Source organism: Petaurus breviceps, unplaced genomic scaffold, assembly GCF_028583685.1.
Source record: "Petaurus breviceps papuanus isolate PSGF00001 unplaced genomic scaffold, PetGlider_PUasm1.0 98, whole genome shotgun sequence".
Lineage (NCBI taxonomy): Eukaryota > Metazoa > Chordata > Mammalia > Diprotodontia > Petauridae > Petaurus > Petaurus breviceps.
In genome coordinates, this window is record NW_027187460.1 from 32,349,105 (window position 1) to 32,374,112 (window position 25,008).

The 25,008-nt window shown below is 37.7% G+C and overlaps 1 protein-coding gene across 1 annotated transcript; it reads right to left on the minus strand.

Moving 5' to 3' along the window:
* Positions 1 to 24,007: 24,007 nt before the first annotated feature.
* On the minus strand, positions 24,008 to 24,682 carry LOC138156051 (hereditary hemochromatosis protein homolog). The gene has a single exon (XM_069081308.1). The coding sequence runs from the start codon at positions 24,680 to 24,682 to the stop codon at positions 24,008 to 24,010; it is 675 nt and encodes a 224-aa protein (XP_068937409.1).
* Positions 24,683 to 25,008: the final 326 nt, after the last annotated feature.

A 25,008-nucleotide genomic window follows, 5' to 3' on the forward strand; every position in this document is an offset into this window, starting at 1 on the left:
GAAATGATCTAAATGACTATTGATTAGAGAAATGCAAATCAAAACAACTCTGAGGTATGACATCTAACCAGTCAGATTGGCTAAGATGACAAAGCAGGAAAATGACAAATGCTGGAGAGGATATGGACAAATTGGAACATTAATGCATTGCTGGTGGAACTGATCCAACCATTCTGGAATTATGCCCAAAGGGCTATAAATAATTTCATACCTTTTGACCTAGCAATACCACTTCTAGAGTTACATCCCCAAGAGATCATAGAAGTGAGTGATAGACCCATATGTACAAAAATATTTATAGCAGCTCTTTTTTTGGTAGAAAAGAATTAGAAATTAAGTTGATGCCCATCAATTGGGGAATGGCTGAACAAGTTGTGGTACATGCATGTTATGGAATACTAGTGTGCTATAAAAACAAGGAGAAGATGGACTTCATATTTACATGAAGAGGCTTATACGAACTGATGCTGAGTGGGAAGAGTAGAACCAGGAGATATTTGTACACAATTACAGACACAATGTATGTGTGATGACCAACTTTGATAGACTGGACTCTTCTCAGCAGTGCAGTGATATAAATCAGTCCCAAAAGACTCATGATGGAGAGAGATATCTACATCCAGAGAAAGAACTAGAAAGAACTGAGTTTGTATCCAGATTGAAGCAAACTACCTGATCTTTTTCCTTTTCTTGTTTGGTTTTATTTCTTCTTTACCATTTTTCATTCCATCTGTACAATCTATCTTTATAACCTGACTAATGTCTAATGTGAAAGTATTTACAGATCCTATACTTGACTGTATGCCTCCATGGGAGTGGAGGAGAGGGGAGGAAGTGGGACAGAATGTGAAACTCAAGGAATTGTGGAATTGAATCTTGTAAAGTAAAAGTAAACAAACAAATTAATAAAAAAAAGGAAAAAAAGAATGAAGATCAAGGTGGTGCAGCAGAAATTTTCAAGATAGTCATCCCAAATGCTGTCAAGATTCAAAGAAAATAAAGTATTAATATGAAAAAAAATGATGGTCTAGTGCTGTGCCTGGATCTAATCCTTTGCTCTAATCAAAAAAAAAAAAAGAAAAGAAAAGAAAAAGAAAAATACATAGATAAATATAGGCATGGAAATAGAGATAGATAATAAATAATTATCATGTCTCATTTCTATATTTTACTTTTATGTTGTTGTTTTAATTGGCACGTGGAAAAGAGAAACAGCATGGAACATGAATAGAGAATTGGATTAAAATCCCAAAGATCTTGGTTTGAGTCCCATCTTTGACAAATAATAGCAGTGTAACCTTGGGCCATCTAGGTGGGGCAGTGGATAGAGTTTGGAGCCTGAAATCAGTAAGAACTGAATTAAAATCCATCCTCAGATGCTACTAACTGTGTGACCCTAGGCAAGTCATTTAACCCTTTCTGCCTCATTTCCTCATTTGTAAAATAAGCTGGAGAAGGAAATGGCAAAACAATACAGTATCTTTGCCAAGAAAACCCTAAATAGGGCCAGGAAAAGTCAGACAGGACTGAAATGGCTAAACAACAATAACCCTGGGCTAGTGACTTAGTCTCTTGGAAGCTTTAAGCAAATTTCTAAGATTCTAAGTTTCAGAGATAGGTGCCAACCCACATTGGTAGAGAGAATTTACTTTCCTCAAATTTCCCTATGTCAACAAAATCAGGAATCCAACTAAATCCAATTAATCCAGGAATCCAATTAGACAAAAAAGAAAAAAAAGGGTGGCTAGGTGCTGCAGTGAATGGAGCACCAGAACTGGAGTCAGGAGGACCCGAGTTCAAATTTGGCCTTGGACATCTAACATAAAAAAACTAGCTGTGTGACCTTGGGCAAGTCACTTAACCCCAATTGCCCCTCCAAAATAATAAAGCAAACATTTTTTTTTCTATTCCTTTTTTTCTTGTGAAAATAGGATAAAAGAAGGGATGAGATCAATGTTTAAGGTGGATGAGACAATGATTGTTGATGAAGAGAAAGTATAGTTGCTTAACTGTTTTTGTGCTTTTGTGTTCTTTGTCAAGGAGAATAATCTTTGTATTGAAAAAGAAAGAAAAAAAATAATATTAAGTTGAAAACTAAGATCAGCAAATAAATAGTAAGATAGAACATAGTTATCCTTAATAGATTTAAATCCTCTCTCCCAGATGAAATAATTCCCAAAGTAATGAAGCAAAATAAACAAAAAATAGAAGATATGATAGCTGTGCTATAGTTCATGATCTTTTTTTTTTAAAAAAATCACAGAAAAAGGGTGATATACCTGAGGATTAAAGCTAAGAAAACATTATTCTGATTTTCAAAGCAAAAGAGTGAAATGTGTAAAATAAAAGTGAGTGAACTTGACTTTTAGTCCTGGAACAATTCTAGAATGTATTTTTGAAAATTATGGATAGTGAGCATCTGGAAAGGAATGCAATGATCACAAAGAGGCAATTTGCATCAACGAATACATGTTTCTTGTTAGTTCCTTTTTTTCTACTAAAAATATGAGTGGGGCAGGGAGAAGGGACTTTTGTTGTATTGAGTATTTGTCTAGGACATGTTTCTCCTCTGCCTCCTTGATTTATTTTAGTTGTGCTGCACTAGATGCCAAATGATCTCTTCATTCTTCTGAATGGTTAATACCTGTGTCAACCACAGAACCACAGAAGTGGTTATTAATAGCTCACAGGACCTCAAATTTGGTAGCTCTGGCAGCTAGGTGGTGCAGTGGATAGAAAGTACTTGGGCAGCTAGGTGGTACAGATAGAAAGAGCACTGAACCTGGACTCCAGTTCAAAATCAACTTCAGATACTAGCTCTGTAGCCCTAGATACTTGGTGACAATAGTGGATAAGTGGCTGGGCCTGGAGTCAGGAAGGTTCACCCTCCTGAGTTCAAATCTGGCCTCAGACACTTACTAGCAGTAAGATTCTGGGTAATTCAATTAAGAAACCCTGTTTGCCTGTAATGGTAATGGAAATTTCAAGATCTTCCCTGCACCTTAATAGGTTGAATGTAATCACATGGAGCCTGTGGAGGGGGGAGTTTGCTGAATGGGTGGAGCAAAGCCCAGAGGAAGCTGGGAGTCAGAGCAGTTAGAATGGAGGGAGGAGAGAGGATGCAGGTAAGCATCTAGGCTTATGAGTTACTGTGTATAGATTTCTTTGTGGCTATCATGAATTTGGTTTTCTGGTGTTGGGATTTGGCGTTCTTGTGTCTGAATAAATGTTTTACTTCTGTCTTCTATGTGGAGAGTCTCTTATATTTTGCAATTTTTATTCATAGTCACTGCTGGTACTGTGAATATAATGTTGGTGCTACATTGCCTTGGTTTTCTCATCTGTAAAATGGGATAGAGAAGGAAATGGAAAAGCATTCCAATATTTTTGCCAAGAAAACCCCAAATGGGGTCAGGAAGAGTTAGACCAGACTGAAACAACTGAACAACAACAAAAACCCTGGATGACTTTACTTAGCTGACTACCTCAGTTTCTTCATCTGTAAAATGGAGATAATGATAGGATTGCCTTAAAGGGTTATGGTGAAGATAAGAAGAGATAAGATCTATAAAATTCTTTGCAAACCTTAAAGAATTATATAGATGCCAGCTTTTGATGTTTGTAATTTGGTATTAATCTAATATAAACTGTACAAGGCCAACCATCCTCTCTGTAGCATTCCCCCAAGTGTTACCCAACCCTACACAAAGGCATCAAATAAGAAGGGAAAGAGAATGGAATAAGTATTTTTTATTGCACTTACTATGTGCCAGGAACTGTGTTAAGCACCTTTCACACATATTACCTCATTTAATCGTCATAAGAACCCTGAAAGACAGATGCTATTATTATCTCTGTTTTACCGTTGAGGAAACTGAGACAATCATTGGTTAAGTGATGTGCTCAGAATCACACAACTAGTAAGTTCCTGAGGCTGGATTTGGAGTCAGGTCTTCATGTACCACTAGAAATAACATACTCCCTCCCAAGGGAATCCAGTACACCTTTGGATATGTCTAATGTTAAGAATTGAGCAACTGTGCCCTTTTCTGCTCTCAGGAATATGACAAGAAAGCCTTATGAAAGCTAAACCAGAGGGTAGGCTGGGAGGTGGAATCAATGTTTAGACATAATCATCATTTGCACTCACAAAAGCAGAGCTTCAGAATTCAGAAAGCCTCCAAAACAAGGCAGTATGGTTTTTGCAGCTCTAGCTGGTTTTCTAGGGAGGAACGGAACATGAAATGTTTATAGGACACAGGGTGTACTGAATTTTTTTAAGAAGACAGGTCTCAGAAGTGTTCTTCGCAATTTGTTTTTGTTTCCATCTCTTTGGGAAGGAACAACAGCACTGGGCAATATAGCTCTCCCTCCTCTTCTATCCTCCCAGGCTAGAATTACCGGCCAACTGTTTGCATGTTAGGCAAACAGAGCCACATGGATGGGAGGCAAATGCCAGGGAGCTGAACGATGTTGGACTCTGATGGAAAGCAATTGTTTATTTTCACTTGATGGCTCTCCAGTGACTTTGGAAAGTATACAGGTCCTGGCAAGTGGAAAAGCTTTGTTTTCGATTCTTTCCTTTTGGATCCTTCATTGCAAATGAAATGTCCCTGGCTTCCTCCAGCAAAGCATACAGGACAGGGAACTACTCTCTTTGGATAATCACGTCCTCACAGGCAGCTAGGGGATTCAGTTGGCTTTGGAAAAAATAAAGCCTGGGGCTACAGGGAATATAGGATGTGTGTACAACCAGTCTTCTCCCAATAGATATCCCAGATGGGTGATTGTTATTTCCTTGATGCTGGAGGCACAAGGAGAATGTTTTAGAAACTGGAGAAGAGAGGGAAGTTAGCGAAGCAAAGGAACTGGTGAACAATCCTCTTCAAATGCTGAGTCACTCCACCATTATTTAAAAAAAAATGTCTTGGATTTCTCTTTTGAAAAGGAATCTTTCATTATACTGAACTGTGAAATTCATAGTTGGCTGCTGCAGGGAATGTTCTATTCTTTTTTGCCTCCTTCTCAAGATGATCTTCTCTTCCACATAGCTCTTACAATTCAAGTGATTCCAGCCTTCCTCTGTGCCAGTTCTCTGCTTCCCTCCCCCATGTATTATGGCATGCAGAAGTAAATAACATTTCCCATCTTTAATGGCAGCCAATACATCATTAGTGCTGATCATCTATGGCCTTGGGCAGATGGTAATGCAGACTGGGAATACTCACAGGATCATCTATTTGGAGCCAGAAGGGACCTTTTGGATGCCCACAAGGTCGTAATTACCTCCAATTTTATTCACCTAAAATAAAAAATGAATAGACACAACAGAGATAGAAGCAATTACAGGGCTCTGTGTTCTTAGGTTCATTCCAGCTCCTGGGACAAGAGGTTCTGTGACCTCTTCCTCACTTGGATGCCCTGAGCAGCTCATCCTTTTTCTCCAAACATCTTGTTGAAATCTCTTCTTGTTATAGATGAGGAAACTAAGGTTCAACACGTTTAAATGTCTTTCACTGGTCAGGAAATGAGTAGCAAAAATCACAATTTGAACACAGGTCTTCTGATTCCATATTCAGAAATCTTTCTGTTTTAACATATTTCATTTAAGGAATGGGACCAATTTATTTAAAAGCCTAACTGGGGACTGGTCAAAAGCCCAGTCATTATAAGCCTACACAGACTGTCTGGTTTATGAAATCTCTACATTAACTTAGGAGAGCACAAAAACTTCTGAAATTAATACAGATTTGCTAACTATATTGAACAAAGAGCCTTTCTGATTTGGAGCTGAATCTGAAGTTCATTCACAAAGACACTACTCAGCCAGAGCTGGTCTCTTATGTGCGCTCTTTTCAAACTTACTGGCATTAGAGAAGGAGAATCACTTGTGAGCATTGAAAAGTCAAGAGAGTGAGCCACCAGAAAGTCCAAGATTGTAAATCATACCAGGTATTGCAACCAGCCCGTCTAACATTGAGAATCTCCAACAAACAACTTTAAAGATCCAGCCCAGGGTTAGTTGAGACACAGATTCTTCCAGAAGTTATGATACATTTGGAAGTAAACTTGGTAGCTTGAATATTATGTAGAGATTGTGTTAAGTTTGAACCCACTCTCCTCAGCAACTGAAGTAGGGTGTGTGTGTGTGTGTGTGTGTGTGTGTGTGTGTGTGTGTGTGTGATGTGGTATAGTTTTGTTTATATTTCTTTCTATACTAACAAAAGAAATATTGCTTTGTAAAGTTTAATTGGGATTGTTTAAATGTAATTAGAGAGTTAATTATAGGTAGTCAACAGTGAAGGGAACACATTGGAATGGAGGCTCCAACCATTAGCATTAGAGGAGAGACATTCCTTTGAGAGTCCCTAGAACGTGGAGGAGGAGATGTAACTCAGAGAAAGCAAGGCCGGACTTTGTTAGAAAAGGATGAAAACGTTAATGTAAGTAAAATAAGAAAAACTGTCAAATGAGGAAAAAAAAATAGGGATAAGCTTAGTGATGGGGTAAGCATTGATCTATGATCTCTTTGATAAAAGGAACTCCTGGCAGACAAAGCTCCTTCAACCAATTCAGGTTGACATCTTCTTTGAAACTTTGATTCTTAAACATTTGCCTAAAGCAGTGAGAGTTGAAATGGCTAATGCAAAGGTAGCTCTTGAAAATAGATCTTCTTAACTTAGAGATAAGCTCACAATTCACTATGCAACAGTGCCTCTCAGAGGAAAAAATAATCTTGACTGACAAAGAATCTGAAATGCAAGATACGTGATATAATATGTAATTCATATATGTAATATTGTATGAAAGATATATATGTATACATGCAATATATCTGTGATATATATGTATCACATATATGGAATTGACAAATAATAGTGGCAATAGATTTAATCATGCATACTATATTTCTATAAGGATAGAGATGAACTGGGCATTGGAGGTAAAGGGATTATACTTTGAGATGACACTTCCTTCCCTCCCAACAACCGTGTGTTGAGAACAATAAGGTATTTCAATATTCTCCCAAAGCAGAAGTGCTTCAGCCCTTAGACTGCAACATGAATATAAGTCCCTTCTCCATTGTCCCTGCTACAGACAAAGAAAATAGACAATAGAACACTTCCCCCAAAAATGAACAAATAGTTTTTGGAAGAAGAAGTGCAAATTATGTAATATCATAAGAAAAATGCTATATTAATAACACAAAAGGTATAAATTTAAAAAATGTGAAGATTTACCTCATGCTCAGCATGTTTCAGTGATGAGAGAAAACTGAAATAATCAGTGTTGAAAGAGTATGAGAAGAGAGGCACAGACAAAAATACATTGTTAATAACATGAATTATTCCTTCCACCCTGAAAAACAACTGGGAAGTATGCCATAAAAAATTATTAAGCTGTATATACTTGACTGAGCAATCCCTCTATTGGGCCTTGACCCTAAGGAGGTCGGAGACTGAGAGAAAGGTCGAAAATATGCTAGAATATTCATAGGAGTACTTTTTGTATAGCAACCCCCCCCCCCAAAAAAAAACCTGGAAGTGGGTGGCAAGTAATTTGTGTTTATTGAATAAAGTTTTATTGAATAGTGTGATATATGTTGATATATTGAATATGTGATATATCAAATGTGGTACTTAAATGCAATAGAATATTATTACATAGTGAGAAATGAAATGCATGAAGAATCCTAAGAAATATGGGAAGATTTATTTGCACTGATGGAGAGTAAACCAAACAGATCCAGAAGAACAGTGTATTCAATGACTACAATAGTATAAATGAAAGGGAAATCATAAGGAAGCCAAATACTAGTAATGATCAATCTTCTTCTGAAAGAACTGATAATAAAGCATACCCTTTTCCTCTGGGCAGGTTGGGTAGTGGGCTACAGGGACACAATGTTGCATATATTGTCAGATGTGATTGCTAAAATTTTGTTTTAATTCTTTTCGTTCAGAGGTTAAACTCGATTTGGAAGTGGGAAGGAAGTTAGAGGAAAGAAATGAAGAAAGGGGATGAAAATAATTTTACTAAGTGGCATCAATGTTGAATATTTAACATAAAGAGATAAAAGAGGGAAAGGTTACCTATGATAAGAATATTTTTTGTAGAACTTTTTTATAGTAGCAAAAACTGTAAACATGGTGGGTGTCTATCAGTTAAGAGATGACCAAAACAATTGCAGTATATTAACATAAAGGAATATTATTGGCAATATTATAAAGTAACAACATAAATGAATAACGGAAATTTTTTGGAAGATTTTTATGAATTGGTAGAGAACAATGTAAGCAAAATCAGTGTAAGAAAAGTATTATAATTATTCTTAATAATTATAGCTAATATCAATGTAGCTCTTTAAAATTTACAGAGGTATTTTTACATATTATTTGATACATCATCCCTATGAGTTATTTGTGATTATTTTCCCATTTTATGGGTAAAGTAACTGAGACAGATGAAAAAAAGGTAAGTAACTTGTTCAGTGTCATGTACTTACTGAATGACTCAGTCAGTTGAGTGCTGGCTTTCATGCCATATATACATTGCTCATTGCTCTCTTGTTATGACTTAATTTTATGACTTTTAGGAATGAATATTACTCAGATGTAATATAGGATGATGATATATGTAATTGAATTGATAGTTTGGAGGAAGAAAAGGAGAATTTTATTAAAACCTGCAAATGTAAGAAGGAAGAAGCAGTTTCAAAGCATAGAATGAGATGGAGGACCATGATGGGAACTTAGGATTGCAATGTATTATGGTTTTTATGCTCATTTGTATTGAACTCTTTTAATACTTTTGAGGCTGAAGCTAAAATAAATTTGTAAAAATTCATATGACTATTTGGAGACTGAGGTATGACATAAAAGAAGACATTTTTAGTTTTATTTTTTTGCTTTTTTTTTTTGGAGGGGGGAGGTTAGGGCAATTGGGGTTAAGTGATTTGCCCAAGGTCACACTGCTAACTTGTGTGTGTGTGTGTGTGTGTGTGTGTGTATGTGTGTGCGAAGTGTCTGAGGCTGGATTCGAACCCAGATCCTCTTGACTCCAGCGCTGGTGCTCTACTCACTGTACCACCTAGCCACCCCAAGAGGACATTTTTAAAGCAAACTTATCCAGGTGTTACTTTTTAAGTAAGATATGTATCACTGAGTTCTAGGGATCTGTTTTTAGTCATAGAATAGCATAGAAGAAAAATGATAGGAAGTTCAATATAATGTTGAAGAGATTAATGAACCTGTCTGAAGACTTAGAAGGGAATGATAAGCAACTTTCAGCAAGAGAGGGAAGCTGACAGATTTTGGCCATGTCATTGTTGATTGAGTGGAGAGAGGCTGAATCTCCCTGTTCTAGAGCTCCAGTTGCAACTAATTCTCTCCATACCATGCCTGAACCATGACATTTTAAGAGATGACAGCTCTCAGAAGTATCTGTTGATCTCAGCAACTGTCCTGATATTTAGATTTAATTTGGAGGATATAAAATTTTGGTGAGTAAAAAGTTGACTATGGCTATTTGCCTTGTTCAGAGAGTCATCTTGAGCTGCTTTTGCTAATTCATGTTGATTGGACAGTTCTGCATCCTGGTGAGTGAATAGCTGGTTGGGTTGGTCTGTAGTGCTAATAGCTAGTTTGATGAACTTTATAGACCTCTGGAATAAAGGGTAAATTCAATTCAAACTTTTCCAATGCTCTTTTAAAAGTTATTGTAAATGTAAAGATTTTGTGAATATTATAGTTTGTTGGAATACAAAAGAAAAGAGAATTTCAGGACAAAAGTTAGCAGAGAAGCATCAATCAGTCAGTCAACAGATATTTGCTAAGCACCTAATATATGCTAAATACTGTACTAAGTGCTAAGGATCCAAAAAGGAACAAAAACAGTCCATGCCTTCAGGGGTGATGGGAGACAAGGAATATGTACAAACAAGCTAAATACAGGATAAATAGGAAATGATTAAGAGAGAGAAGATACTAGAATTAAGAGAGGCTGGGAAGGTTTTCTGTAGAAGATGGGATTTTAGTTGAGACTTGAAGGTAACCAGGGAAGGTAGTAAGTGGAGATGAGGAAGGAGAGCATTCCAAGCATGGGGGACAGTCAGAGAAAATATGCAGAGCTGAGAGATGGAATGTGTAGTGTGAGGAATAGTGCAGAGGCCAATGTTACTGGATTGAAGTGTAAGTATTGGGGAGTAAGGTACAAGAAGGCTGGAAATGTGGGAGGAGGTAGGTTATGAAGAGCTGTAAACACCAAAAAGAGGGTTTTGTATTTGATTCTGGAGGCAAGGGGGAGTCAATGGAATTTGTTGAGTAGTGATATGGTTGGACTTGGGCTATAGGAAAATCACTTTGATACTTATTTCCAGGATAAGCTCACTTCTAATCTTATCACCAGGCTGTTAACTCAATATTTGATTGGCCCCATTTTCCTTGGCCTCTTTCACCCTCTGGTTGGAGAGTGAGGACAAAACTCATCCCAATGTTTTCCTTTATGGAGGGCAGAAACCGGACTTTCAGCTCAGTCCACTTTGTATCTGTCACCCTGCTTCATTTCAACTCCATGCAACAAGGCACCTCCACCCCTCTACCCACTGTCCCCCTTTTCTTCCTTCTTTTTATGTTGTTTCCCTCATTAGATCGATAGCTTTTTCAGAGTAAGTAAGGATTGTTTCTTTTTTATTAATTTTATCTCCAGCACTTAGCACAGTGGTTGGCACATAGGAAGCATTGAATAAATGGTTATCGGATTGGATTGTTGGCTAAATGGGGGATAGATTTAAGTAGCAAGAGATGAGATAGGCAAACCCACCAACAGGCTATTACACTAATACAGGTGGATGAGATAAGGGCATTCACCAGAGTGGCGGCCCTATCAGAAGAGAGAAGAGGCATATTTAAGAGATGTTGCACAGGTGAAATTGACAGGGTTGGGTACAGATTGCATATGGGGGTGAGACATAGTGAGAAGTCAAGGATGATAGATTGTGAGTCTAAGCAACTGGGAGGATTGATATTGCCCTTTACAATGATAATTATGTGGTGGAGGGAGGTTTAGGGGGAAAGAAGAGTTTGGTTTTAGATGTATTTAGTTTAAGATGTCTACTGGACATCCAATTTTAAATATCAAATAGAGATGTGAGATTTAAGGTCAGCAGAGATGTTAGGGCATGATAGGTAGAATAGAGAATCATTGGTACAGAGATGGTAATCCACGAGAGATGATGAGATCCCATGTGAAATAGTATAAGGGGAGAAAAGAAGATGCCTAAGGACACCTCTTTGGTGTCTTTCAGACACCAAAGTGTGGATTACCTAAGGTTAGAAGGCATGACCTGAAGATCCAGCAAAACATATTGGAAAGAAATGGTCATATTGGTAGAAAGAGAACCAGAAGAGAGTGGTGTCTTGAAAACCTAGAGAAAAGAAGCATTACAGAGGAGAAAGTGATCAAGTGCAGAGAGGTTGAGAAGAATAAGGATTAAGAAAAAGCCATTGAATTTGGCAATTAATATATCATTGGTAACTTTAAAGAAAAGAGTTTTGGTGGAAAGATAAGGTCAGAAGTTGGTAGGTAAAGGGATTTATATAAAGGAGTATATAAAGCATAAAATATTGTAGGGGTTAAGAAGAAGGTAAGAAGAGAGAAAGTATCAGCACCTGTTGTAGAAAGTCTTTTCAAGGAGTTTAGCTACAAAGGACAAAAGAGTTATAAGGCAATAATGAGAGGGATAGAAGTATCATGTAAGGTTTTTTTGAGAATGAGGGAAACGGATGAATTTGTAGTCAGTAGGGATTGTAGACAGGGAGAGATTAAAAATTAATATAAGAGTGGAGATAATGGAGAGGGCAATCTGTTGGAGGAGATGGTATGGAATGGAACCATTTGAGCAAGTAGAGGTATTAGCCTTGGTAAGGAGTAAGGACTTTATCATGTAATAGAGGGGTGAAGGAGATAGTGGTAGAAGGCATATGAGTGATATGAGATAAGGAAAAAGGGGAGAAGAGGAAACTCGTGGTAAATGACCTCAACATTTTTTCTGTAAACTAATCTCTCATCTGAGAAGTTTGTGGAAGGGAGAGCCTTATGATGTTTGAGGAGGGATGAAAAGATTTGGAAGAAACACTGTAAAGAATGGGTAGTGAGTAGAGAAGAAGCTATAATAAAATTATCTAGCAACAATGAGGATCTAGTTGAGGTTGCATAACATAAATCTGGAGTGGATGTAGAACAGTTGTGTGATTTTTCTCCATCTTCATTCAGCAACACAGATTGAAGACAATGAATGGTGAGAGTGATGTAAGGCTGAAGCTTGGCAGCGTGCAATTGGCAAAATGATTAAGGGCATTAGGGACTCAATAAAAGAGGACAGCAAAAAGATGAATTAGTCCACCAAAGGGACAAGGTGAGGAAAAGAGGAGAGTGGCTATTTAAAAAAGAATGACATGGGAGAGAATTGAGGGGTTAAAGAATTAGAAGGCAAAAGGAGAAATGAAGGGTCAATATATTATAGTTAGAAAAGGGAATTCTTGAACAGAACTCTTGGAAAGAGTACAATTGTGGGTGATGGCAAGATGAAGGGTATGACCATATTTGTGTGTGGCTGTGATGTTTAAAAAGCTTGAGAAACATACTTTCTAGGTAATTAATCATTTTATTAATAATAGCATTTTTACTAAAAGGTCAGAGGCTCTCTTGAATGCCAAAGACAATCATGGTGGTGGGTTCAGGGCTTATATGCCCTTAGAAGAAGGGTGTTCCTGAGGGTGGCAATTAACTCTGATTGGTTAACAATTAATGGGAGAATGAATATTACAATGCTGGACTGGACCTATTCTAATGAACTTTGATCATGTTATTTACTTTTAAGTTATGCCCAGTCTTGGGCAACCTATTCAAAGAATTTATATTCCCCACTCAAGGTTGAGCTAGTTGGGTAGAGCAGAAGCAGCAGAATGAAGAGGATGTTAATCCTATCTTCTATCAGCACTGTCCTTGAGAAACTGGACAAGGAAATGGGGCTGGAGAAAAAAAAAGCTGGGGTCTCTTTAATTTTAATAATCGACTATAAATATGAGGGAGAAATAATAATTCATTGAGGAAGGAAGGGGAGTGACCTGGAGGTATGTAGAAAATAACTACCAGATTTTTGATTAAATGATAGCTGTGGATTGTATGGATCTCCAAAGAGGAGAGGTTTCTCATTGATAGATGTAGAGAGAGAACTTGGAAGTGACAATAAGGAGCAAGAAGAATTCTAACATCCCCACCTTGACCAATGAATACAAGGGAGTTAATGAAGGTACAGCCAGTACTAAAAGGTGTGACTAGGAATGCTGTGTCATTGTGGGGGAATCAAGTTTTTAATAATAGCTAAAAGATGGGAGGAGTGGGTGGGGAAAAGATTTAGAATGAAGGGAAATGTCTTGCCTATTGAATAGGCATTCCGGGGGGATAGAGGAAGGGGTAGGTGGTAACTGGTTAGAATTTCGAGGTGGGACAGTTAAGGGGGAATGGCATAAGGAAATAGTTGGTGAAGAATGGAGAATGGGGTTTGGTTGATAAACTAGAGCATTTCAGAATCATTGAGATGTGTAGGGGATGATTGGGCTTGAGAATACTCATCTTTGAGAGAAAGTCACCATTCCTCTTCCCAAAGAAGGCTGGACATCTGACTGGAGACAAGTGCAGCCTGAGATGGAAATCACATGGTCAGATGGTTATCTGGGAGGCTCCATTTAACTGCTTCTGTTTCCTTGGGAGAAAGGAAATTAGGCAAAAAATGGCATAACAGTAGATGACAGTTGAACTCGAACATCAGTAGAAACAATTGACACTCCATGCAATTTTCCTTTTCTTCCTTCAGCAGACAGGTACACATCCACAGACAGAAGGCTTAAGGTCAAAGGAAAGGTTGCTCCTCTTTGCACTGGAGGTTCTCCACATGGTGATTGGGAGATCAGACTGGCAGCAGGAAGTAGAATTTGCCTATGCTGGCCCAGATGGAAGTGTTTTGTGCAGTGGTTATGAGTTACCATAAGCAATTGTGATTTCCTCCTTCAAGTACTTCCATATTGGGTTCCTATAAGCGTGTACTCACTCTTCTGCATTCATAGTTGAGTGCATTGGTGGGAGAACCATGTAGATGTGACACAAGTTTTTGTGTGGATTGTGATATATATTATTATTGCATTATACTATCTTGTTGTTGTTGTTCAGTTGTTTCAGTTATGTCCCATTCTTTGTGACCCCATTTGAGGTTTTCTTGGCAAAGATACTATAGTTGTTTGCCATTTCCTTCTCTAGCTCATTTTACAGAGCTTACAGCAAACAATATCAGAGTTAGCAATTGTCTGAGACTGGATTTCAAATCAAGTCTTTCTGAGTCCATGCCTGGTATTTTATCTGTTAGCTATTATTATTTTAAGATTATTATTGTTACTTTTCTCTTATCGATAATAAATGATTATTTTTAAGATCTAAAATGGTGCTAATGGTAAATGTAGACTGGTTTGTGTAGATGGAGACACGTCTGTATGCCCTCAAGGGGGCAAATTGGTGTTGGTAGGTAAAGTGTTGGACTTGGAGTCAGGAAAATCTGAAGTTGATGGCTCCATCAAACACCAGCTCCTGGGGAAGTCACTTAACTTCTCTTAACCTCAGTTTCCTCATATATAAAATGGGGGGAAATAGTAGCACCTTTTTCACAGTGTTTTTATGAGGATAAAATGAAATAACACAATATTTTGCAACTTAAAGCACTATAAAAATGTTAGTTATTATTAGCTATTAAGGTGTTGAGCATGGAGAGTATATTCCCCTTTACTACAGTAGCATTTAGGACCTTGAGACAATAAGAATGCATTGTTGGTCTTTTTCTGGAACAGTACACTTTACTTTCCATAACCACTTTCATTCTCTCTTTATCACCATCACAAAGCAACCTTTCCTCCTTTGAGCTCCATATAATTCACGTTTGCAACTCAGTAAAAACTATTGGTAGCTGTTGTCTACAGATCTCCAGAATACACTTCTTCCTTCTTCAATAAGTTGAGTATCTGGCTCACAATCTTTCTCTTCTTTTCAACTCCTACTCTCATACTAAGGGGCTTCAACACACCTATTGATATTTTTGCAAACACTCTAACCTCCTACTTCCTCACCTTTCTCATTTCCCACTTCCTCCACCCCACTTTAGCCACATCCAACAAATGCTTCACCTTCATGTTTATGAACTCTGAAATTCCCTTATTTGTTCAAAATCTATTGATTTTCTACCTCTCTTCCAATACTGAACTTTGCTTTTGGTCCACATCATGACCTCCAACCCTTTCACCTCTCACTTTTCTCCCCTGCACTAATCAAACTCTCCTCCTTTCTATATCTTAATCCCTTGGTGAACCAATCTTCTTCTCTTCAGACACTTGTCATTTTTTATATGTCTCATTTTTTCTTGCTAAATTCCAGTTTGGGATCACTCCCATAATCTACTGACTTTGGTCCTACATATGTGCTGCTAAATGAAGGTAAAACAAATCACACAGATATTCTGATAGGATTCATCAAAACTTTATGTTATATAATGTTAACTGGGCCCTCACTGCTGCCAGGCAAACCTTTTATATATCCCCAAATTAACTCAGTATATCACCTACCACTGCAGCTAATCCAAACTTCTTCATCACTTGTTAAGCACCCCTCCCCCCCTTCACTTCTCTTCCCCAGACTATCTCAACTGAAAACCTTGCCTAAGGATAGAAGGAGATCACATGCATAAAGTGCTTTGTAAACCTTAAAGACTTAATATCATTATTATAAGGGAAAATGACATAGAAGATGTCTTAGGGTGCCATTGCTCCCTAACAACTGCTCTTTTTCCCATATGCCCTGAAACTAGACCCTTCTACATGTGTTAATTCTCCTTATTTGAAGGTGAACTCCTTGAAAGCAGAGGCTATCTTAGTCTTCCATATGTATCCCTAGTGCTTAGAACAATTCTTGGCACTCGATATATTAATAAATGCATATAATTCATTATTTATTCATTTATTTATGGAAATGGTTAGATGGATTCAAGGATTCATATCCCAAAGGTCCTAACTTTAATGCCTACAAAAGCATTTACCTTGGTGGCACTGAGGGATTGGAACTACCACTGTTGTTCCATGAACTCATTCTACTGAAAGCATTCTGTCTTAAAACAAAGATCTTGCGATTAGTAATGGAATGGCTTTACTTTGAATACTGAAATGTGGGCTTGACCTTAAGTGAAAATAGGAAAATTAGTGGGTGTAGAGATAGTTCTAATTGTTTTTAGCAACTTGTTGAAACAATGATGGTGTGATAAAAGGTCATGGGAAGTGATTGGCACTGATTTCATGTTCTGCTACTAGATATTGTAAGCAAATATGAATGGGGCCCAGGTTTCACTATCTGTTTTGCCAGGACTTCCTGCTACTCACAACTCATGATAAAAAATCATGGGAATTGAATTTGTGCTCCATTTCTAATGCCATTGGCTTGGCCAGAAAATGGCCAATGTGAGGCTGAAAGGGACTATATTTTCTTCTTCATCCCCTCCCCTCCTGAAATTACTTTCAATTTACCTTGTGTGTATTTGCTATTCATCAGTGTATATTTCTCCCTTACTAGTAGGAAGGTAATCTCCTTAATGACTATTTCATTCTTTTGTCTTTGTATCTCCAGTGCTGAACTCAGGGCCTACAAATGTCAGCACTTAATAAATGCTCATTGAGCTAATGAACTGAGAATCAAAACCCAATATTGCTTCTATTCTCAACTCTGGCATTTACTGGATATATGATATTCAGAAAGTCATCCCCCCTCATCTATAAATTGAAATTACATTGGAGGAACAGCCAGGTGGCTCAGCGAGTAAGAGCACCTGCTCCAGTGTCGGGATGACCTGGGATTCAAATCCGGGCTCAGATACTTAGCACCACCCTCAGAAATAACCGACCATGTAACCTTGAGTAAGTTATTTAACCCTGATTGCTTTAAAAAAAAAGAAATTACATTGGATTAGGCACCAGAGTATGTCTAAGATCCTTTCCAGTTCTGTAATTCTTTAACTCTTATAAAAGTATAATTTGATCATTATATAAAGTAAATCATGTTAAGTATTAATTTCCATTTAGGTCACAGCATGGTTGAATCATAGGTTTCATTATGCATACCCTTTGATCTAGCAATATTACTACTAGGTCTGAATCTCAAAGATATGCAAAAAACCGAAAAGGAAAAGGACCTATTTGTGTAAAAATCAGGGTAATAAATACATTTATAAATAATAACAATGCCAACCTAGACTATGAACATACATGGCATCTCCCAATATCAGTGGTACATAGAAACAAGATTTAGGAGCATCATGCAGGGAAGAGTATAAGTGCTAATTCTTTTTCTCTCTACTAAAATTAGAAAGTCTTCAAGAGCAGGATTGATATCTTGTAACTTATTTTAATCCCTCCAATTTTCTAGCACAGCCTCATTGTCTATTTAAAGGGATACAGTGCATCATAATAAAATCACTGGGGAGCAGCTAAGAGTACTGTACAGGAAGACAGAAACATTTGGTCTAGTCTTGTCTTTGCTAGTAATGAAATGTGTGACTTTGGACAAAGCCCAGATAAGTTTCTTCCTATTTGTTTGACCTCGGGAGATTCAGGATCATCTTTAGACTTTAGAATTTTTTTATTTATAAAATTAGGATTGTTAGACTAGGTGAAATTGAAGTTGCCTCTTAGTTCCAAGTTGAATAATCCCTTATTTAACCTTGCTAGGCCTTAATTTTCACATTGGAATGATAAAGGCATTAGGAAAAGCAAAGTTACAGAATCATCAAATTGGAATGGATGTCTGAGTTAATGTAATCCAACATTTCTCAGAAGCCCCTTCCCAGTTCAGGAACTATAATAGTGATCCCTGATGCTTTCCACATGCTCTGTTGGGTCCCTGGCTCTCTTCCTGCTCTTGGTCACTCATTTTCCCATGCTATTTTCCTTATCCATCTTGCTCCATTTTTTGAGGTTATTAGAAAAGCAGATACTTATCAAATTTGTAAGGATAGAACTTAATTATAATTAATTAATTAACTTCATGTGTTACATATATAAATTATACATTAATTGACATTATATTAATTAAAATTATACATTAATGACACTACATTAATTAAAAGTTCTTTCAACATCCAGTACATTCTTTTTTTCACTTTAAAAATATTATTTCATTTATTAGGAGAGAACATTAACTATATTCAACTGAAAATCTAGCTCTTACGATCACCTACATATCATGGAAGGAAAGTCACCAAAAAGACTCTTCTCTTAAGGAATTTACTGGTAGTTAAAATCATGAGCTTTACATCAGGAAGAGGTAGCACTAGAAATTCTGAGTGTAAGTTCACCTCAGTTATCTGAGAATTTTTTTAAATGTAGAAGAATGCTTGGATGAGAAGTGAACCATAATGAGAGTTCTTTTTTTCATCTTTTTTCTTTTTCAGATGCCAAGATAGCACAGTATACTCTTATCACTAATAGATCTTGATGTGTGTGTGTGTGTGTGTGTGTGTGTGTGTGGTTGTTGTTGTTGATGTTGTGTCTGACTCTTTGTGACTCTATTCGGGGCATTCTTGGTAAAGATCCTGGAGTGGTTTGCATTTCCTTCTCCAACTCATTTTACAGATGAGGAAACTGAGGCAAACAGGGTTAAGTGACTTGCCCAGGGTCGCACAGCTAATAAGTGTTTGAGGCCAGATTTGAACTCAGGGAGGTAAGTCTTCTTGACTCTGTGCCTGGTACTCTATTCACTGTACCATTTAACTGCTATAAAGTGGCAAATGTGTTAGTTTATATTTCTTGACTAGTGAAAAAGGGAACTTTTGATGAGTTGTGAACAAGTTCCAAGAGTATTGCAACATCCTGTATTTCTTCACTCCTCATAGACAATTTTCTAAATGAGAAAGTGGAGGAGAGAGGATAGAGATGGCTTTAGCCAAGAGAATGTTCTAGTTCACCTAACTGAATCTTTTTATTTGCCAGATGGGGAGAGGATGGCTTCATTTCTCCATATTTGCCATCTCAGCATGTGCTATAACACAGACCAGAAATCAAAATCTGGAAGACTTCACTCTTTCGTGTCTGGAACTCCACATAAAAGTCATTACTGATTGGTATTTGTCTCAGTTGATTACTATGTCTAAGATCAATTCCAGTCATTTTCTTCTCTCCTAGGCCATCCCACCAGCCTACATACTGTGTCCCTTCCCCAAATCCCACCACTTTCCAATTCTGGAACTATAAGCAAATCATCTATGGAAGTTGGACACATCCAGAAAAAGAGTATTAATTCTCTCCTTCATGGTTGCGTTTACCATCCTTATAGCTTTCCAAATCAAAATATCCTTCCATGGTTATATATTTTCTATTTAAGTTTTCTCTCATTATAATATTATTATACTTACTTGAGAGAAGATGCTGTCTTTGATTTTGTATTTGTGTTCTTCAAACTTAGTACAGTACTTGGAATATAGTAAGTATCTAATAAATGCTTTCTAAACCCATCAATCAATTTGTTGTTGCTGTTGAATCATTTTTCAGTTGTGTCTGACTCTTCATGACCCCATTTGGATTTTTCTTGGCAAAGATACTGCCATTTCCTTCTCCAGCTCATTTTACAGATGAGGAAACTGAGGCAAACAGGGTTAAGTGACTTGCCTAGGGAAACATAGCTAGTAAATACCTGAGGCCAGATTTGAACTCAGGAAGTAAGTCTTCATAACTCCAGTCCTGGCACTCTATTCACTGTGCCATTTAGTTGCTCTAATATATAATACAGTTTGCAAACTATGTTCCTTTGGTCTTTGAGGTAGTCTGTACATTAATTCTGTGTTGTCTTTTGCAGTCTTCCTGTTATTATTAGGTTACTTACAGACTTACTATAACTGATGTGGTGGTTAGGGAGACCAGAACAAAATACAACTTCGACACAACTCTTGACCATTGAGTATTGACTTCTCTTCTCCCTAATAGTCTATTATCTCTTTCTTCTATGTGACATTAGTGGTTTCCCTATATCTCTTACTACTCTGCCTCTGTCTTCCTTATAATGTCGCCTTAAATATGTCAGTAAACAAGACAGACCCTGGCTTTCTTCTCTCTATCCTCTTTCCTGGTAAATCCATTCACCCAGCTGACTGTAGCTATCCTTATTACACAAAGGATTCCCAAATCTCTCTCTGACCTGATTTTTCTCCATATATGCATATGACAATTTCAACATACCTAACTCATTTAGAATTTCTGAATTAGAGTGAGTGAATGCCTGCCATTTCCTTCCTGCCTTAAAGGGTAGACAAGGTTCCCCATGCCCTCAAATGTCCTCAGGACCCTTAAGTCTTTCTTAATAAGGTTAGATATGCAAATCCTTTACCTTTTAAATTCTGTTCAACATTTAGAAGGCTCCAAATTTTTTTTTATTTTTTTGGGAGGGCAATTGGGGTTGTGACTTGCCCAAGGACACATGGCTAGTTTTTGTGTTAAGTGTCTGAGGCCAGATCCGAACCCAGGTCCTCCTGACTCCAGGGCCAGTGCTCTATTCACTAGCTGCCCCCCCCCCCCAAATTTTGTCGAAGCTGCAAGTTTCCAGACGACCAGAGAAAACTAAAGAGAAAGAACAAAAACTAGAGGTCTCTGCTGTACACCAGCAATCATGTAAAAACTCTTGGCTCCAAATACTATATCTCTGACCCTGCCCTTTCTCCTAGGTCCTGTTCTCTATTGGTAATTATTTGCTGAGGGCATCACCTGGATGCTCATTTTTTTCTCTTTTATTTTTAAAACTTTGAGTCCCAGATTCTCTCCTTTATTCCCTCCTCATCCACCCCACTGGGAAGACAAACAAATCAATATAGATTATACATGTGTAGTTATGCAAAACATTCCCATAGTAGTCACATTGTGAAAGACTAACAATATTACCCTCCGTCCTAATCCACTCCAAATTTATTCTATTTTCTACACTGACCATGTTCTTTGCAAAAGTGTTTGCTTCTAACTACCCTCTCCCACAATCTACCCTCCCTTCTGTCATTCCCCCTCTTATCCACTTTCTGCCTACTTTCCTGTAGGGTAAGATATCCAATTGAGAGTGTATGTTATTTCCTCCTTAAGCCAAGTTCAAAGAGAGTAATGTTGACTCATTCCCTTTCACTTCCCTGCTCTTGCCCTCCATTGTAACAGCTTTCTCTTGCCTCTTTTATGTGAAATAATTTACCTTATTCTATCTTTCCCTTTTTCCTTCTCCTAATATATTCCTCTCTCACCTTTTAATTTTACTTTTTAGATATCATCCCTTCATATTCAACTTATCCTGTGCCCTGTCTATGCATACATATATACACACATAAATAAACATACATGGATACATATATACATACATGTAATATACAAATACATGCATGTCTATCTATCTATACTGAGAAAAGTCTCATGAGTTACAAATATCATCTTTCCATGTAGGAATGTAGTTCAGCTTTAATAAGTTCTTTATGGTTTCTATTTCCTGTTTGCCTTTTCTTGCTTCTCTTGATTCTTGTATTTGAAAGTCAAATTTTCTGTGTAGCTCTGTTCTTTTCATCAAGAATGCTTGAAAATCCTTTATTTCATTGAATATCTATATTTTCCCCTAAAGTATTATACTCAGTTTTGCTGGGTAGGTGATTCTTGGTTTTAATCCTAGCTCCTTTGAACTCTGGAATATCATATTCCAAGTTCTTTGATCCCTTAATCTAGAAGCTGCTAGATCTTGTGTTATCCTGACTGTGTTTCCACAATACTCAAATTGTTTCTCCATGACTGCTTGTAATATTTTCTCTTTGACTGACCTGGGAACTCTGAAATTTGGCTGCAGTATTTCTAGGAGTTTTCCTTTTGTGATCTTTTTCAAGAGGTGATTGATGAATTCTTTCAATTTCTATTTTGCCTTCTTGTTATAGAATATCAGGGCAGTTTTTCTTGATAATTTCTTGAAAATCATGTCTAGCCTCTTTTTTTTTTTTGATCATGGCTTTCAGATAGTCCTATAATTTTAAAATTATCTCTCCTGGATTTGTTTTCCAGGTAAGTGGTTTTTCCAATGAGATATTTTATATTGATTTCTATTTTTTCATTTGTTTGGATCTGTTTTATAGTATCTTGATTTCTCTTAAAGTCATTAGCTTCCAATTGGTCCAATCTAATTTTGAAGGAATTATTCTCTTCAGTGATTTTTTGAAATTCCTTTTCTTTCTGACCAGTTCTGCTTTTTAAGGCATTCTTCTCCTCATTGGCTTTTTGGACCTATTTTGATGTTTGAGTTAGTTTATTTTTAAGATGTTATTTTCTTTGGTATTTTGGGAGTTTCCTTTGCCAAGCTGTTGACTCATTTTTTTCATGATTTTCCTGCATCACTCTCATTTCTCTCTCCTATTTTTCTTCTACTTCTGTTATTTGATTTTCAAACTCCTTTTCTGAGCTCCTCCATGGCCTGCACCAAGTTCATATTTTTCTTGGAGGTTTTTGATTTAGGAGTTTTGACTTTGTTGTTTTCTTCTGGTTCTATGTTTTGATCATCTTTGTCACCAAAGAAAGATTCCATAGTCTGATTTCTCTTCCTCTGTTTCTCATTTTCCCAGCCAATTAATTGACACTTGAACTCTTTTCGACAGTAGAACTCTGCTTCCAAAGTGGAGAGTTCTGTGTCCCAAATTTCTGGGGGTTTGCACAACTGTTGTCAAAGCTTCTTCTAGGTACCTGCCTGAGAACTGTGAGAATGATGCCCTCTCCACAACTGCCACAAGCTCTGTCACATCAGTACTCCTCACCTCAGGACTGCCACCCAACACTGTTAACCAAATCCAAACAAGGCAAAGCAAGAGAATCCTGCCTGAGCTCCTGCAAAGAGATTCCTGCATTTTCCCTCTGGGCAGCTGCTTGCTCCACCCAACATCTGTGGACCTGTAGCTCCAGAAGCAGCCTCTGCCATAGTGACTACAGGTGCTACCCCAGTGGCAGGGGCTGGACCACGTTCTTCTTTCAACCAGGTTCAACAGAGTTTCCTCACTGACCTTTTACTTTCTCCTTGGTGTTTATGGGTTGAGAAGTCTGGAAACTGCCACAGCTGCCAATGATTCAGTCCCCTGCGGTCTGCTCTGGCTGGTCTGTGTTAATGGTCTGTGCTGGCACATGTGGGACTGCACTCATCTCTAAGCCTAGTGACCTTTCCTTTTGGTCTGCCAGGTTGCCTTCAGTGGGAGATTTATTTCACTCTGTCATTTTGTGGGTTTTGTAGCTCTAAAATTTCTTTAGAGTCATTTTTTACAGGTATTGGAGGTGGTTGGGGCATGTGCTCAAGCAAGTTCCTGCTTTTTACTCTACCATCTTGGCTTGGCCCCCCTGGATGCTCCTTTTGTTAGGCATATTTTTATTTAATTAAAAAGCGAAAGATGTTTATTACATGCAGAATACAAAGAAAGGAATAGTAGAGACATAAGAGGGGAAGAGAAGTTGGCAGGCAGATTTACAGTACAGTTGTTGTTTAATCCTGGATGATTCTGCATGACTGTTTGAACCTGGATTTTAACTCAGTTCCTGACTGACTCCAGACCCAGCATTCTAGCCATTGTCACAGCTTAGTTGCATCTTATACTTCAGTACTGATATAGAATTAGAAAAGAAGTGTGGTGATTTAAGAGTTTTGGAGTGGTTTAATTCCCCATTTCAACAGAAATGCTGTTGTGACAGGATTGTTGTTTAAATGGCTCTTCAGAGTTTTTATTAGAGAAAGGTTGCTTTGATGGAAGAGGACGCCATATATTCCTATTCAGTTATGTTCCTTCTTGGTGTAGAATGGATCCTTGTTCCATTGCTCAAAGGCCTTCAAAAGCTTTCCACTGTCTGAAAAACCCATAATAGTCTGAGGCATTCTTAAGAGGATTTCACATTCTGATGATGGCAAGAATTATAATGGAGATGATAGTAACAATTCCAGTGAAAGCTCTATTGCTGGTACCAGTGGGCATGCTCCCAGATGTTATAGAATCAGGTAGATATAACATAGGTAGTGCCATCTCTGAAATAAAGGAGGCTGTCTCCTCTGTATTCTGCCTCTTGTAATTCCTGAGATAAGCAGGACAATGCCCCAGAACATAGGCCTGGACATTCAGTCGAGACTTGTTCTTCTCCAAAATTTTCTTGACTTCCTGGGCCTCAGGACTGGCTCCTGTCCAGGTCAGGTTTTCCAGGGATAAGCTGAGGAAGTCCTGTCCATTATATCTGCAGTTCCAGAAGCCCTTAGCATAGCTGTCCATTTGGAACTCACAGCCCAGAATGACCTGGAGAGTATGAGATCTTTCTTTCTTCTCACTTTTTTTTTTATCAATGATCCAAAGGATTTCTTCCAGTTCCTTCTCTTTCTCTATGAGATATGCAATAGCTACTTTCTCCAATGACTTCAAATCAACATTTTGACTCTTGACATCACAGGACAGGAATTTCTTGTCATTTAAGTAGCCATGGATGGTATATGAGAACTGTTCCAGTTTAGGGTCAAAGATTGCAGTTAAATTGTACCAAAGCTTGGGGGACCCTGATGAAACAGCAAGGATATTCATGATCTCTATTCCCAGAGTGGTCAGAAACCAGAAAAGGTCATGGAAGGTAGGGGCCATTGGCCTCCGCCCACTGGTAAACTCCCCAGAGACTAGATTTTTTTCTTCCATGTTACAAATTAACCTACACATACAGCTACTGGAAATGGACTGCTCTCAGTTGTAGCAGAGCTATTTCTCTGTTAGACAAATTAAGAGACAGTCATCATAAAAGCTAAATTTTGGAGTTAGAGAAAACCTTAGAGATCATATTGTCCCATCTCTCTCTCTCTCTCTCTCTCTCTCTCTCTCTCTCTCTCTCTCTCTCTCTCTCTCTCTCTCTCTCTCTC